The 17,530-nt window shown below is 35.0% G+C and overlaps 1 protein-coding gene and 1 long non-coding RNA gene across 2 annotated transcripts; one reads left to right on the forward strand and one right to left on the reverse strand.

The window, feature by feature from the left end:
* The first annotated feature begins 10,433 nt into the window (after nucleotides 1–10,433).
* On the forward strand, nucleotides 10,434–14,643 carry LOC113313278. Its single transcript, XR_003341773.1, has 2 exons — nucleotides 10,434–10,668; nucleotides 10,765–14,643. It is a non-coding gene; the product is annotated as an uncharacterized LOC113313278 (long non-coding RNA).
* A 1,216-nt stretch (nucleotides 14,644–15,859) lies between these two features.
* Nucleotides 15,860–17,139, reverse strand: LOC113308485 (RING-H2 finger protein ATL52-like). The gene has a single exon (XM_026556951.1). The coding sequence runs from the start codon at nucleotides 16,856–16,858 to the stop codon at nucleotides 16,052–16,054; it is 807 nt and encodes a 268-aa protein (XP_026412736.1). The 5' UTR covers nucleotides 16,859–17,139; the 3' UTR covers nucleotides 15,860–16,051.
* Nucleotides 17,140–17,530: the final 391 nt, after the last annotated feature.

Below are 17,530 nucleotides of genomic sequence, written 5' to 3' on the forward strand. Positions count from 1 at the left end.
CTCAAGCCAATCAATCGATTGTACTCGTATGATAGAAGATGCAAGATCAGATCACACAACTACGATAAAGTAGTATCGGTCTGGCTTCACAATCCCAATGAAATCTTTAAGTCGTTAACCTGATTTTAGAGAAGAAAATCAAAGGTTAATGGAGATCGACTCTAGCGGGCGCACTAGTAGCACACAAACGTGTGGGGATTAGTTTTGCACAATGCTAGATGTCTCCTTTATATAGCCTTCAAATCAGGGTTTTTCCTTAGGTACAAAGCAATCCTTATTCACCGTTAGATGAAAACCTGATTTAGATTCAAGCTAATATTTCTCAACCGTTAGATCGAAAACTTAGCTTGTCACACACACTTGGGTAGACGTTTACTGGGTTTGTGAAAACCATTCCCAAACGTGTACGTGTATGTTGGTTCAACATAGTAACCCAAAAAGGTTAACCATATGAGCATTTCATATTAACCTTGTTCTTCTTCACCATAACTAGTTCAATTGACTCAAATGAACTAGTTAAGGAGTTGTCCAATTGTTATGAGATCTTATGTAACTACACAAGACACAATTGAAACAAAGATGATTCGATTCAATTGAATCGGCTCATGAACATTATAGCCACGGTTTGCATAAAGCATTCCTTAGTAATTTAATGTTTCATGTTCAGAGCACATCTTTAGATCATAACTTCTTAAGTTCACAAAAAAGTTCGCGGACTTAAGTTAATCGGTTGAGTTTTCCAAACTCAGCAGAAATTATCGGAAAGAGAACTTCCGCCAGTTCACGGACTTAGCACAAAACGAGTTTTGAAAAATCCAGCAGAAATTCTCGGTCGAGAACTTCCGACAGTTCGCGGACTTGGCAAGCCAATTCCACAATCCTTCCGATTTCTCTTGATCAAGAAAGTTCGAAAACTTCGGTTCAAGGAATACATGGTTATGTAATCTAAACCCTCATTTCAATCATTGAGACATTCTCAGAGGATGCTATGTAGTCGTTATTCATAGACCGATTCACGTCAGAGCAATTCAAAGTGATTGAAACTTTTCATGACTTTCGTCACTAGGTGAAGATGAACTTGATCAAAGCGAAACGCTTTACCAACACACGATTTCGAGATAAAAGATAAGCAATGAATGCTCAGCTCGAAATGTCAAATGTGTATGATCTAGTCTATATAGCATACGACTTTTGTCTCATAAGAAGTAGGAGATAAAATAGATAGACTTTTGAGTGATATATAAGTTCAAGTCTCCACATACCTTTTTGTTGATGAAGTTCCACAGTTCCTTGTATAGATCTTCGTCGTTGTATGATGAATCGCCATGAAGTCCTTGAGCTCAACTACACTTTTATCCTAATCCGAGACTTAGCTATGTAGGCTAGAAATCAAGAATTATAGTTTTGATCACTAACATTGACAAACATGCTTGAGATAGCAACGCATGCGAGGTCGACCGAGATATGCTCTAAAACTATCTATAATATTTCGGACAGTGATAGGCCACCTAAAATTTCTTAGGATGGTCATGTCTTGCTTCCCAATGGTTGTCGAGCGTCAGCTGGAAGGCCAACTACTGTAAGGTACATGGTTTCTCGAGAGAAAGTGCGCAAGAAAAGGAAGTGTGGTCAGTGTGGGAGGCTTTCCTTCCACAACCGCCATATATGTCGCAGATCTCCTTTGGCTCCTCGTGCACCAGTGTTTCACAAGGAGTCTAATTCCAGGATGATCAACTTTTCGAGGAGGATGTTGTTCAGAAGTTTTGTGAATACTTTCTTATTTTTCTGAATAGCTTTATTATGACATACATTTTTTTTAGTTTATGTGGCTTTTGATGTTAGTTCTTTTTATGCTTTCATATATTTGCTTGTTGGATTTGTTATTTGTTATGAATGTTATTCTTGTGTTTTTAAAGATTATGTCAGTTTGCAAGTTACTACAAGTTTACTGGTTTTTTACAGGAAAAAGTACTATGTAAATAGTATCAACGTATTATTGTTGATTCTATTCATAGGATCAACTTCCATTGTTGATCCCACATTATTGGATCAACTTCCATTGTTGACACTTAATAAAAAAAATTGCATGTTTTTATCTGTATATACAAATTAACTCCAAATTTGTACATACCTTCAATCTTTTAATACTAAAATTCATTCACTTGATAACAAACCAATCATTCATTCATTCATTATTGTTGACCCGTTGCTTTTTTTGGATCAACTCCCATTGTTGATGCTATTCATGGGATCAACTTCCATTGTTGACCCCACATTATTGGATCAATTACCATTGTTGACACTTATAAAAAAAATATACATGGTTTTATCTGTATATACAAGTTAACTCCATAGTTGTACGTACCTGCAATCTTTCAATACTAACATTCATTCACTTGATAACAAACCAATCATTCATTCATTCATTATAGATGGATAGAGATCAGTAAACCAAATTAATACTAACATTAATTCATAACAAACCATTACTAATAGATCATCCAAATTTTTCAGAACATAAACAGACTTGCAGACATTTCTTTACAGTAACTAAGATGTCTTTTTAAAACTAACTTCAAATGAGCAGACCTGCATTTTACTTATCAGGATCTGTTAAACTACACTAAGATTTTTTCTTTTGTCATACCATGAATAGTATGTTGCACTAATCTAATGTTTCAACAGAGTCTTCTAAATTAAATATTTCTTCAACTGAGTCAGTAAGTAGTTGGCCTTGCTTGATTTCTTCAACTGAGTCGGTAAGTTGTTGTCCTTCCTTGATCTCTTCGACCGAGTCAGTAAGTTGTTGGTCTTCTTTAAGTTCTGCAGGTGTGTCAGCAATTTCTAAAAACGGTTTCCATGCATCAAATCCCCAAACATCCTTGCAGTCATCTTCACCCTCTTCCTGTTTATCTTGTCATGGTATTCTATGTTCTTATCATCTAGATCCCAACAGTGTCCACGCTTCACCAAACATTTCATGAATAAGCAAATGTGCACTGCAGGATCCAACCCCTTTTGTTGTGGTACATGGTAGTGCGAAAATTCTGTACTTATTGGTACACCTGTTTCGGCATCTGTTTTGCCCATTTTGTTCAGGACATAAGTCAATGGTTTTACCATGACAGTATATTGTTGGTTGTATCCTGGATTGTGCCATATGGTATTGAATAATAGCCATCTCCCACCTATTAACGCAAGCAACACCCAATCAAATGGTCTCTTTTCCTTGTCAAGGAGACACATTGGTATGACCGGGTACGTGTCATCGCCATTCACTGTGTATTCCTTCCTTATCTTAGTTGCAATCCCACAGTTATCCACTTTCTTGACATCTTTGCTTGCTTTGCGTTCCTCAACAATAGTTGCATCATATAAAAACAAGTATATCATAAATGTCTTGTCAAATTTTGGTTGTTGACACTATAATCTGGAAATTGGTATTGTCATATTCCAGATTTTTGAGGGTCAACTGCCATTGTTGATGCAAAAAAACTGTAGATGTCAACTACGATATATAGACCTAAATAAGTTTATGTAACAAGTTATTGAAAAGATAGATCAAGAGTTTTTGTTACTTATATAAGCATTTGTAGACAGAATCAAGTGCTTCTTTCCGTAGTAGCTCGGCTTACTTGGATCATCCATCTTTGATTGCAGCAAGTTGATGTAGTAATCAACAATCTCGCTATGAATGTTGTCGTTATCCATTAGGGATTGGGTATGTTTTCCAAAGACAATTTCTTCCACGTCATTGTTGAAAAAAAAGCTACAAGCTCTGTCACTGCATTTTTCAAATGAAAGTATTATTATCATGACATAACATATTACAAATCCTAATTGTAACTTGGATTACAATCGTTTTTAAGCAGATGTTTCATGGGATCAAATTTGTTTGTTCACAACTATAAGTAAACAGCTAAGTTGTTACAGAGTTTCATACATTTCTGTTGTATTCTCAAAGAATGACGAATGACCTTTTCTTCTTCCTGGGTGCAGGATTTCAAGAGTTTGAGTTTTTTCGGCTTCTTCATCTTTGTTGTCTCAGGTAGCATCACATCAATGTAATCGTCGAGGTCGATAATTGTCGCTTCTTCACCCCATCCCCCTCCCCCTCCCCCCTCCTCTTCTTCTTCTTCTTTCCCATTTCCCCTTTCTTCCTCTTATTTGCATGCTTCATTGTCGCTTTACCTTGGGGCGTGCCAGTTTTCGCTTTACTTGACCTTGTGTTATTCTTCACTCCTCTTTCAATAGTGTCGCACTGATTCCTTTGGCTCTGCGTCGCTTCAGAATTATCGTCTTGGTTGTCCGATTCTTCTTCTTCAGTTGGTCCTTCAATTTTATCTACTTTGTATATCACTTTAATCCCTTGTAATACATCCTCATTCGCTGCAGGTGCAGAATCATCCTCTTCCGTTTTCTGTTTAGGAGTATCTTCCGTTTGCTGTGTAGGAGTATCTGCCATCTATTGTGTAGGAGTATCAAATATTCCGGCAGTGATTGCACTGAAGCTTGGGGTAGTACCTGCACGGACATAATCCGACTAGATTAACAGGAAACAGGCTTATGTAAACAATATAAACTCTCATTGTTGACCCATTTCTTTTGGGATCAACAATTGGTGTTGGTCCTTTTATGGGATCAACTTCCATTGTTGACCCCACATTATTGGATCAACTTCCATTAAAATTTTAAAAAAATTGCATTGTTTTATCTGTATGCACAAGTAAACTCCATTAGCTGTACATACCTGCTATCTTTAATACTAACATTTGGTCATTCATTCATTACGGATGGCTAGAAATCAGTAAACCAAACTAATACTAATATTAATTCATAACAAACCATTACTAACGCATCATCCAAATTGTGCAGAACATAAACAGAATTGCATACATTTCTTATAGTAACTATTATGCCTTTTAAACCAACTACCAATGAGCATACCTATATTTTTACTTATTAGGATCAACATAAACTAAGATGTTTCTTCTCAGACCATGAACAAAGTACCGTTAGCTACCACTTGCATATTTACACACTAATACGATCTTTAAATTGATTTACTTCTTCAATTGAGTTATCAAATAGTACCTGTATGGACATAATCTGAACTTTCTGGAAGTATAGCCTTAATTGGAGGAGTTGAATAAACAACTAAATCTCCCACCATCTTCGCTTCCTGCATGTTTGTACTCCTCCCTCCTTCTTTAACTTCATTTTCCTCTTCTAACTATGGAGTTGAATTGCCAATGTCTGCAACGACAGTTCTGATCTGAAGATCTGCTTCTTGTATTTTTTGTTGTTCTCTTCCTGCATCGAATCCCATCTTCCAATTTTCCAAGTGCTAGTTCAACATAGGGTTTACCTGGATCCTCAGTCCGCTTTGAAAACCCTTCCCAAAGCTCTTTTCCAAATTATTTGGACTAGCATCTGACAATGAAAATGTTAGTTGACTTGCTTCTGGTTCTTCATCTAAATTTATTCCATCCGTTTGTGGTTTCTCACTTGCATCGTTCAAGTCAGTTTCATTGTCCTTTCCAGATGATTCTCCGTTTGTATTATGAGTTAACACAGTTTGTAAGAAGTCTGTGGCTACTTCATAGTATTGTTCTTGAGTACTCGCTTATCTTGAAGTCACTCCACATCTGCAGGTTGCAACTGAATTATGTCCTTGTTATTGTCAATAATATTTCTCATGAATATCATGTTGCTCATAAATGTTCTAGTTTGACCCCTTCTTTGATAAGTTATTTCTTTCTTATCACATTCAAGATACAAGTTTTCTTCTGCTAACTTCTCGTTCTTGTGCCTCTCTTCTTCCAATTCTCGTGATGGTACTGATAGGTCAATCAGGTACATTTATTCTTCTAAAATTGGATCAACAAAATCTTCATGAACCTGCAAACCAGTGTACAATACAGTGAGCAAAGTATTTTCTGGACAATAATCTATTTTTTCTCACATTCTACCCTTAATATATCTATGCCCCCGAGTGAGGTGCGACGTACATGAATTTGCAGCTAAAACGCTATTTTAGGCAGTATCTAAGTGGAGTACATTTCAGATATTATATCAACTTTGGTTGTTGATTCCATTCATTGGGGATCAACTTCTATTGTTTACACAAATTTTTTTTAATACATTTCAGATATTGTGTCAACTTTGGTTGTTGACTCCATTCATTGGGGATCAACTTCCATTGTTTACACAAAAATTCTCTAATACATTTCAGATATTGTGCCAACTTTGGTTTTTGATTCCATTCATTGGGGTCAACTTCCATTGTTGATACACAAAATATGTAATACATTTCAGATAGTGCATCCAACTCAGTATCATTTCTTTAATTCTATCATCTATAATCATACTTGTTCTTTCTAATCCTAATCTGAATGAGCATAAAATGCAGGCTAAGAAAGAAAAAAACCAGAACCAGAACCACCTTTAATTTAAATACACAGACACAAAAAATGTGCATAATCATACTTGTCAACTTTGGTTGTTGATCCATTTACTGGGATCAACTTCCATTGTTTACACACAAAAAATTAGTATTGTGTCCTAGGAAATTTAAAGAGAGTAAGAAAATTTTTTACCTGATGTTTAAACCAAGTCATGTCTATTCCCTTTCTAGCTTTTTCGCTAAACTCATTGCGAAGTTTCTTGCACAATGTGTGCTGGTTCCATCTTAGGAATCTCGGAGTTTTGGTTTCAAAACCCTGCCTCTTGTCGATTTAGTCCCCAGTGTGTTTACATAACCAATACTGGATGCATCGAAATGAAAGAGGCTAGTTTTTACATACTATATACAACATTGTACTATATACAAATATAAACATTTTACTTTGAAATCCATGTCTTTTACTTACTGGTAGCATTGTAGTGCATCCAATAAAAATCCCTTTTTTTCCTTTTTGTTTTCCGATGTTCGAGATCAAAAAATCTACAATGTGATCCGTCCATGACACTTTATCCATGTGTAAAACATGAGGGAACCATTTCCTCGCAAATCCTGTTGTTCCAGAATCTGGGAAGAAAAATACCGCACGCAACCACATGGCAAAAAGTATGACAAAATGCTCCGGGTCGGATCATCTCCAGCTGCAATTCTTAGTTTGTTTTCAACCTCATCCTTAGTTATTTCCTCCTTACAATATGTCTCTTTCTCTGGCCTGAACTTGGTATTCAAGAATATCCTGCACTTATCTTGGTGTTTTGATTTGAGCATTCTCTTGAAATCTTCACTCTCTATAATTCTTCTCATTTTGAAGATCAACGCGAATTCCCTTGCTTCTAGAGAGCACTCATTGGCATCTCCATATATGAACTTCTTGGTTTCTTTATTAAATCCATTAAGTAGCAGCCGCATTGCAATATTGACCATTTCTAACCATTCATGCGTCATTATATTGTTGGTGTCTACTCTGTAGAATGGGCTAAAGAATCCCAGAAAGGAGTGTCCTTCAGTGCTTATGCAAGGATTGGTTTCTTCTTATTTACTCCATCTTTTACTTCAAACTTCTTGTATAGAAAACTCCCCATGTCAACCAATGAAATGAGACCTCCTTTGAAATGTAACTTCTTTTGGCCTTGGCCTACCAGCATACATGCAACTCAACCATTGACTTATTTCTTTTTAATAGTTAAACAACTCAATGATATAACAACATAAAACTCAACTCAATATTTCTACCTTTGAGTTCTTTGGTTGGCTTCCTATATTCGGTTACTTTTTCTTCCTCTGATTCTTTTTCCTCTTCCTCTGATTCGTTCTCTTCTTTGTATGAATCTTTTTCTTCTTTTGATTCTTCTGATATCATCTTCTTCTTTCCTTTACCTGATGGTTCCTCTTCATTTTTCTTCTTCTTCACTTTTGCTTTCTGTTTGTCATCAAGTTTCTTCTTGTTCTCCCTTTTTCTCTTTGTTGCTGTAACTTTTTCAACCTGTTGCGATTCGTCTTGTTCTGAATCTTTTTGTCCCTCTTCCGCTGGTTGATCATTTTTCTGCTTTATTTTTCTTTCAATCTGTTGGCGATTTTCTTCCAATATCTTTTTCCGTTTGTTTCCTACATCTTTCTGAATCTGTTTCGGTTGATCCTCTTCTTGATTCTTCTGGCTTAACCGCGGTGATCTCCTCATTTTATTGCTATATTTCAAACAACAATAATATAGTCAGCATTCTTATTCATTAAATAACACAACAATAACAGTTGAACAGTAAGAAAAATGAGATCAACTCCTGTTGTTGACAACATTTTACTGGTATGACTGTACTTGGTTTTCAATTTTTATGGGATCAACTTCTGTTGTTGTTCCCATCAATAGTATCACCTTTTGTTGTTGACACAATGTTACTTGTATAATATGGCCCTAGTTTTCAGTTTTCTGTGATCAAATCCTATTGTTGATCCCATTTTATTGGATCAACTCCTGATGTTGATACCATTTCATGTGATCAACTATTGTTTTTGACACCAACAACAACAATCATAACAAGAATTACCACAACAACATTTTATGTAATCAACTACTGATGTTGATACCATCTATGGTCTACCATGAGTATGAACAACAACTTTAATATTGTTGATCTGTAGAATCATTATCAATATTGAAGAAACACTTTACAATCAACATGCAACATAACAATATCACGTAATCATTTGAATTTTATGGGATCAATCAACTCCTATTGTTGATCCTATCTAGCATCAACATCAACTGAAGAACACACATTCAGAGAATACTAATATTTTTTTTTGTATAATTAACATGCAAATAATGAAGAACAAACACACAGGGAGTACAATAATTTGAAATCACTTCTTATCTCTATCAACTGCAACTGCAACTTTGAAATCCGTTCAACCTAAAATCAAATTCAAAATCCAATAAAATTAATTAATACAAAACTAATTATATCCCAAACCAAATTATATTAAATAGTAGCAGTAATCGACATCAAATCATATATGCAGAACTTTTTTTTCAGAAATTGAAAATCAAACTCAAAATCAAAACCGTAAGAAATCAAAATCAAATCCGTTAAAAATCAAAAACGAAACCAAAATCTTCACCAATAACAGTAAGTAGAGGATGAAATTAGTGTTTACCTTTTTGAATCCTGTGTTTGAATCTTCAAACTCAGTAAACCCTAGTTTTCTATCATTTTTTCTCCGATTTTTGATTCTTGAAACTAAAAATGATTCTAATCAAATTGGTTACTGAGATTTATATAGATTGACGGTTTGATTCAGTTACAGTGATGATTCAGTTTTTGATTTTTTGATTTCTTCAGTTATTTTGAGCGGCGGTTTCAGTTTTGGAGAAGAAGCAACAGGAGAGAGAAAAAATAGAAATGATTAGAAACGTATACAACAGTAAGTGAGTCTGTAACGTTATAATCCTGAAATATATTGAGGGGCATAATAATAATCTGACAATCTAGGATTTTTAGGGGAGGGTATTTTTATTTTGGGGGAGGATATATTTGTTGGGCTTCTATTATAGGGGTATTTAATCTAACCTAAAATTGTTTATTTCGAGATAAAAACATGAGTTACTCTTTAGATAACTGCCTGCATCATAATTTCTTGAATGTAATGTTTGTCGAGATAAAGTCATGACTATATTTTAGATAACTGCCCACATCACAATTTTTTGAAATAATGTTGGTCGAAATAAAGACAGATAACTGCCATATCATAATTTCTTGAAATGTAATGTTGGTCATAAGTTACTCTTTAGATAATTATCCACATCATAATTTCTTGAAATGTAATGTTGGACGAAATAAAGACATGGGTTACTCTTTGGATAACTGCCCACATTACAATTTGTAATGTTACTGTTGGAATTGTAAAGGGTGTAGACATTCCCCTGTATAAATTAGTCACAAAATTGGTTAAAAAGACCAAAATTAATAATTTTTGGGTGAAATGGACAGTTAGATTTTGATACTGTTTAAATGGATAAAAATGTAAAAATAGACAGGATGTAACCAGTTTCATCGTGCACATTTTCAAATACTTTTTCTTATTTTTAATTTACACAAGATGTATCCAGTTTCATCCTTACTATTTTTTAAATTTAAACTAGGATGAATCCAGTTTCATCCTTGCTATTTTTTTTGGCCATTTCACCCAAACTATTTTTTACTCGTCCATTTGAACCGTGATTTAAAAATATTTGGACAAATGATCCATTTTCCGTAAATTAGTGGACTAGTGTATGATATATACCGTGTAAATTAATAGAATGCCTTTGACTGGATTAGAAAATAAATGAATTAGGGGACTTCTACCGGAGGTATTTTCTTCTTCTTTTGGACGGTAACTGGAGGAGATATGCGTGAGGGCTAGAGCTGGGGTAATCTGGCTCCCGGGGTACTCAAATCCTGCTCGTTAAAATCCGGACCATCATGGAAACGTTGGTAAACGTTCAGAGTTTGGATGCCTTCTATTGAAAAGCCATCCTCCCGGTATCAACCGACAACCGATAAAATTTAGGTCTATATAGTTATCTCGTGAAGGGCGGAAGAGGAAGAACTAAAATGAATTGGTAGACGATGAAGAAACAGTGGACCTGATCCTCTGTGATTTTGAACTCGATGATATATCTTAGAGAAGTCAATTTTGGTTACAGAAATACTATTTGGCATGGCAAGGTGAGATCGATATCTGTTACAGTTTGAGGATTATCTTATGTCTTTCTTTATATTTCCTACAGTGATTGAATAACATTTATTTTCTGCGACTTATAGTTTCAACTTGAAGAGGAATTGAATTGTAGGTCAAATTGAGCTAGGTATTGGACTCTGGAAAGCAGGTAATTTAAGGATGCGAGCAAGAGGTATTTCTTATTAACACTGCGATTTGTTCCATTATTATCCTTGTCTTTTTTCAAAGAAAATGGATCAGGTAATTTTTTTTAGAGAAAATGAGATCGTTGTGTTCTTAATTTGATTACGATAGAAGTTTCATATTATATGAGATTATTAGCTTAGGTTTTAAGTTTAGCAGGGCTTTCTCTATTCCAGTGGTTTCCTAGTTTCAGGGGATCTTTCCAGTGATGTTACTTTTATATATAAAGCGTTGGAAGTTGGAGTTGATTTAAGGATCACATCGTATCACATAATAATATATTTCGTTTGATGGTAGGATTAGCCTTTATCCTCTTTGGTTAAATATATTAGTTATACTACTAACTTTACAAATTCATTAAAGAAGGGAAAAACATAAAACATTTTGAAAATCATAATAAAGTAAAATAAAGTGCCTACTTTCCTACGATATATCTCACTAGTTCACTCACTTCTTTTGTCTCTTGTTATCCTTTCGAGCTTTCTGAAATCGATTGCGTGCTTACATATCTTGTGAACTTAGAGGTGTAGAGGTGGAGGTGTAAACGGTGTAAGGGAAAATATAGGAATAAGAGAAGGCATGGCTTTAGTAAAGTTATTATTCACTTCAACATCAGATGCATTGTTTTGCTCTCTTGCTTCAAGTACATTAATTGCTTCCTCAATATCCAGAGTTTACATCCCATTCCTAAACTGAATTTCGTAATCTCCTGTTTGTCTTGCAAGGAGGCTGATTTTAGTGAATGTGTACTAGTTTTACTAGTTTTTCATCCTCATCGACAAGCAATTTGTTTCTTTCTATCTTACAAATGTAGCTATAAGTGCTCAAACACCTTTCCGCACAACATGTGTTCACACTTTAAGACAACACTTGCATTACTAACTTATAAAGTTCTGGTGGTCCTCCATCGTTTAGACCTCACCATTGTGTTGCATCCTTGCTCTATCTTCTACAGTTTGTGGGCATGCGGAAACGCTTTTGTTATTCACAAAAATGCTGATTTGGTGTCTTATAATCATAGCTTCATCCCGTACTGGAATCATTTTGTTTATTGCAGCTAAATACCCGTCTTGAACCTTTTTGTCAAAATTCGGCTTCTTCTTACTAACACCACCAAGAGCTGATTTCATTAGCCAAGAGTTTGTGTAAATTTCGTGGCAAATATATCATAAATCACAAGATTGTTTACAAGAGTATCTTGTAACAGTTTGTCTGCATTACTCCAAAATTGTCATACATCATAATTGCAGTAATTCCTGCACGGTCTTATGTATTGTAGTAATTCCTGCACGGTCTTCGGTATTAATTGTAGTATTTTCTTGATCTCTTTCCATGTAGTCATTTCTACATCATCCTATAACGGATCTCATTCATTCATTTCTACAATCAGATGAATGAAAAGAGATCAAGAAACCCGCAAATGCAGAAGACCTTTAAATCACTAGAAATTTTCATGAATGGTAACTTTTTTAGAGTAATGGAGAGGAAGTGTTGCGAATAACGAAGCCAATTTGGATGCTTAGATTTTCATATTTCAACAAAACTGTTATTCTAAAAGCATATGACAAATGGATACGATGCTAGGCATGTTATAAGTTACTCTTGCAGATGATTTTGTCAATTATGATATAGTTCACGAGATTGTGGTCCAGCAATGAAGCAAAATGAATATCTCGTTGCATTGTTCGGCTTATATACTTTCCCTTAAGTATCATACAAACTCTTGGATGGTGAAACCAGCTCCAGATGGTGTTAGTAAGAAGATGCCAAATTTTTGGTAAAAAGGTTTAAAATGGGTATTTAGATGTAATGGACAGTATTTTCCAGTGCAGGACGAAGCTGCGATTATAAAATACCAAATCAGTGATTTTATAAGTAACAAAGTGTTTTCACACGCCGACAAGCTGTAAAAGATAGAGCAAAGATGAGCACAACATAATGGTAGGGCTTATACGGTGTAAGAGCACCAAAACTTTATTATTTAGCCGTGGGAGTGTTGTCTCAAAGTGTGAATACATCTTGTGCGGAGAGGTGTTGGAGCAATTATAGGTACATTCATAGTATAAAGAGTAACAAATGGGCGTTGATAGGGCTGAAAAATTAGTGTATGCTCATCATAATCAACTTCTCCTTGTTAGGCTAAGAGGAGATTACGGAACCCAGTACAGAAATTAGAATTTAAACTCTCAAGTAGACACATTAAAGAAGCTATTGAAGTAATCAAAGCAACATTGTGAAACTATATATATGACGTTGAAGCAAATTAATTTACTAAAGCCATACCTCCTCCTCCATCCTCCCCTGCACCTATACCTCCACCCCAAGTTTACGAACATGATACAAAAGCACAATGTCGGTTTCAGAATGCTCGAAACAAAAATAAGAGACAAAAGAAGTGGATGAATGAGATAAATTACTGCACTAAATTTTCTAAGAGCATCTCCAACAGTGGGTGTTAAAAATCCTACGTGGAATTTTTATTTAGATCCTTATTTATGGGGTTATATGTATGTGGCAAAAATTGTGATGCTTTGCTTATGAACTATCTCCAATGGTGGGGGTCATATTTCTAAGATTTGTTATTTTGGATAATGATAAAATTGATTCCCTTTTTCCTATTGGTTTAGAAAATTTTATTTAAAGATAAATATTTTATTAAAAAGATGACATGGTGGTCATTTCCAATGTCTATATAAGACTTTCTCTAAGACCTTCATATTTATTTTGACACCCTTCCTAATTAATAGGACCTACTGTTTGAGATGCATTTTATGTAAATGAGGGTCTAAAATCCAATGTGTCTTAAGAAAATAAATTTTTCACCCTCGATTGGAGATGCTCTAGGTATCTAACGTTTTTCTCGTATTTTTTCTTGATTAATTTTGGAAAATTATTAATATAACTAATATATGCTATAAATTTAATTTACGTTCTCGATACGTCCCTCGAATTTGAGTGTTACGACATTTTACAGTTCTCGATTTCGTTCCTAACCCCTCTCATGGTTACTAAGGTTATATGTTTTTGTCTTCTTTCTTGATTATGCATTTGGAAAATTAATAGAATAATTATTATATCTATAACATCTAATTTTCGCTTCCAACACGCCCAAATTTGACTCTTCAGAAGTTTTATGATTCTTGATTGTGTTCCCGGCCTGCTCCTGCTACTGGTAACTAAGCTCTAGCCTTAAGTGAGACATTTGAGAATTGCTCAACCAGGATCAAGTACTCTGGTACATGTTTCTGTCACCAAAGCCAAATAGGTGAACTCTTGAAATTGCTGCGTAGAGCATATGTACTCTGATATGGCCTTTGTCGCAGAGTGAGATCTCCATGCTTCCAGATCATCAAACTGCAACCATCCCAGAAAAGCTTTGCAACAGAGAGAGAGAGTACTAAACGATTCCACAAGAAGGAAATCAGATACCCGTTGGTGTTCCAGACTGTGAGGCCACCAAGCATGAAGCTGAGTACCACATACAAGCCAGACAGATCTAACCTGTTTAAGTAAGTCTTTGCTGTTTAGATGTTTGTCTGGGAATTCCTGGGAACTTGCTAACATTTATAGTTCGTGGTACATATATATATATATATATATATTTTTTAAAATCAGAATCGTAGTAGAATCTTGCTTCTTTCTAATTGTACCTCTTCTTATTAGTTTCTTGGCAGTTTTGGTGTGAGACTGAGAAGTGGGAGTTCAGATGATTTTTACTGCATGCTAGTGTGTTACATTTTAAATTTCTAAGAATTTTGAGCTTTCTTTTGTTGGTAGTTTGTCTTGGGCCTTTTTTTTCCTTTTGGGACTTAACTATATTTTCTAACCAATCTGCTCTTTTTTCTTTTTCGAACCTAATGTTTGATGCGAGTCAGATGTTCAGCTTAATTGCAAATGAACATGGAAGTTGAATTGAACCAAATTAAAGGTCTACCTGGCTCAGACTATTTGACAAACAGAAAAATTGCTTGGTCCAGAGTCTCCAGCTCCTGGCGTGACGCGTTATTGAAAAGATCATCATGAAAATAAGTTGACAATGAGGTCTTATTAGATTGTCTACTTCGTAGTTGGATCTGACAATAGATAGATAAGGTAGTTCATCTCACTTATGTTTCATGGTGGTGGTGGTACGTATTAAAATATCTATTCCCCAAAAGTCTGTCGTGCCGGTCACATTCAAGCATTTTGATCCCACTGTAAACACCATCTGATTGTTGCATTTATTTTAAGAATAATGTTAGCAATACCCAAGATGCTGACTGCGGTTTTTGAGCATGTTTTCAGAATAACAACTAAAACCAATACTTGTCCATAGGAATAATCAGAAAAAGGCCCCCCGAAAACCCGGATTTTAAAGAAGATTAGCTGCAACTTTGACAATTTTTAGGTTATACAACATACGAGCCACATGGATAACACTAAGAAAAATGATAATGTTGGTTAAATTATGTTTTTAGTACGATTGTCTGCAAAAGTGCAAAGGTAAGCCGAATTAAAAATAAAGCCATCCTCAAATTAATCACATGCATATCTCAACACCACGTACATTTAGGTGACTGATCCTGCTCTCCAAAGGACGAATCCCAAATCTAAGCAGCTTAGCTCATTTAGGGAACTACAGATCCACTGGATTCATAATTTCGTGAAATTTGATAATCCTTATATCAACCTGATCTATTTGTATAGAGATTACTTATCATAATCACCAGCACATATTACTGTATCAAACTTCTGGCTAAACTAAAAATTCCGGCCATTTACGTTTTTCATTTTTAGCCTTGTTTGACAACTCATAATATAGAAAAATAAAAATATATAAGCCCAAGGGACAAATAATTTGTATCAATCAGAGGATGACAATTATTGTTGAGTGACCTATTTTCTTGAATCATTCTGTAGCTAGCAACTCTTTACCTAATATCACTACTTTTGTTAGGTTTAAACACACGTAAGCCATGATTTGAACTAAAAACATAAAATAAGGAAATGGAAAAATGACTCGAAAGAAAGATTAAAGAATATGATGATTAACTTTTGTAATATCTTGTTATACACAAAAACCTGTTCTTACTTGTGTAATTTGTTACCAATTCAACAGGGTAAATTCAACTTATCATTCTCAATATCATAATCGATCAATGATCGTGATTTATGAACCCTCTAGGTACTACCGGTATCGATGACTAATTACTTTGAAGTAGTCTTCCCCGAAGATGACGATGACGAAGAAGATGAATCGGTTCTCGGTTGTATTTTAATGCAAACAAAAGAACAATCCACAGACATGGATCTCTTTAATAAAACAGTTTTAGGCAGAGATTGTTGTTTTCTAACCTCATCATCATAATTAGCCGGCCATATAAGTGACACACAATGTCTAAGTTTTGAACCTACCATTATAGAAGAATTCCCACCTTCATTATTATTAGTCTCTTCGCCGCAGTTATGTTGTTGTTGTTGATTATGTTGATTACTAACTAGACCTTCTTCATCTCCTTCGTCTTGTATTTGAAGACATACGGAGTCATCGTTCCGTCCCGTGACAGGGGAACGACATATCGGACAAGTAGAATGAGTTAACCACCATTGATCAATACAAGGAACATGAAAAACATGTTTACAGTTAGGTAATAATCTTAGCATATCACCTTCTTGTAAATCACCTAAACAAACAGAACACTCAGTTTGATCCACACAAAAGACTTCTTCTTCTTCATCTCTACTTTGTTGTTGTTGTTGATGATGATAAGTTATAATCGGAATAGCTTTAAGTACGTTTTCGTCAACACCGCGATTAACCATAGCTTGATGACTTCTTAATTCATTTCTTTCTATCATCGATTCGCGTCTTCGTACACAGTACTTGGTTATAATGAACTGGTATGTCACGATTGCTAGAGCTGTGAATGCTATTCCAACCATAGAAATCATTAGTGGTTTGAATACTAGTTGTGAAGTTTGATCTGAAGGTTTCATATTTTCCCATTCTCCCATTTCTTTTCTGACTCACAAACAAGACTACATAAGAAGAGGTTGAACTGGTGTTTTATTAGATAGAGAAAAAATGATAGAAAATAGACTGCCAGCTCAATTGGGGTTTTCTCCCTAAATCTGCTGAGCTGCAAAATTTATACTGGAGATCGAATTCTGATTCTTGTTAGATTTATACCTTACTTGCTTGGCCTACAAAGATTTATTCACTCAGCCTACTTATCAAAATTTATATTCTTCTAATTTCTTTTCTTTTTTAAATATCATGTACAGTGTTTCTAGTTTTTTTTCTTAGGTACACTTGTATGGTGGGATGCCGATGACTATTAGTAAGAAAGCCACAAGTGAGGAAACTCCACGACATAAATAAGAATTGAATAATATATGGCATGGCATGGCATGGCAATTAGAAATGCACATAAGGATGACAGATGCTGGTAATATCACTTGAAAATGAGAGAATATATAATTTCCTGTAAGAACATCACATCCAAGGCACAGTATCAGCTAAACAGCACTTTGCATGAGAGTCATAAACAAGTGGTATATTTTAGTATGGAGTGGAGAAGAGGGAAAGTTTGAAGACTCTGGGAAAATCCATCCTAACCACCAAAAGATTCTAACGATTTGGTACAATCGATCTTTTTGTCATTTGGGGGAATTTTTAAATTCTAC

The sequence above is a fragment of the Papaver somniferum genome, chromosome 9, assembly GCF_003573695.1.
Source record: "Papaver somniferum cultivar HN1 chromosome 9, ASM357369v1, whole genome shotgun sequence".
NCBI classification, from domain to species: domain Eukaryota; kingdom Viridiplantae; phylum Streptophyta; class Magnoliopsida; order Ranunculales; family Papaveraceae; genus Papaver; species Papaver somniferum.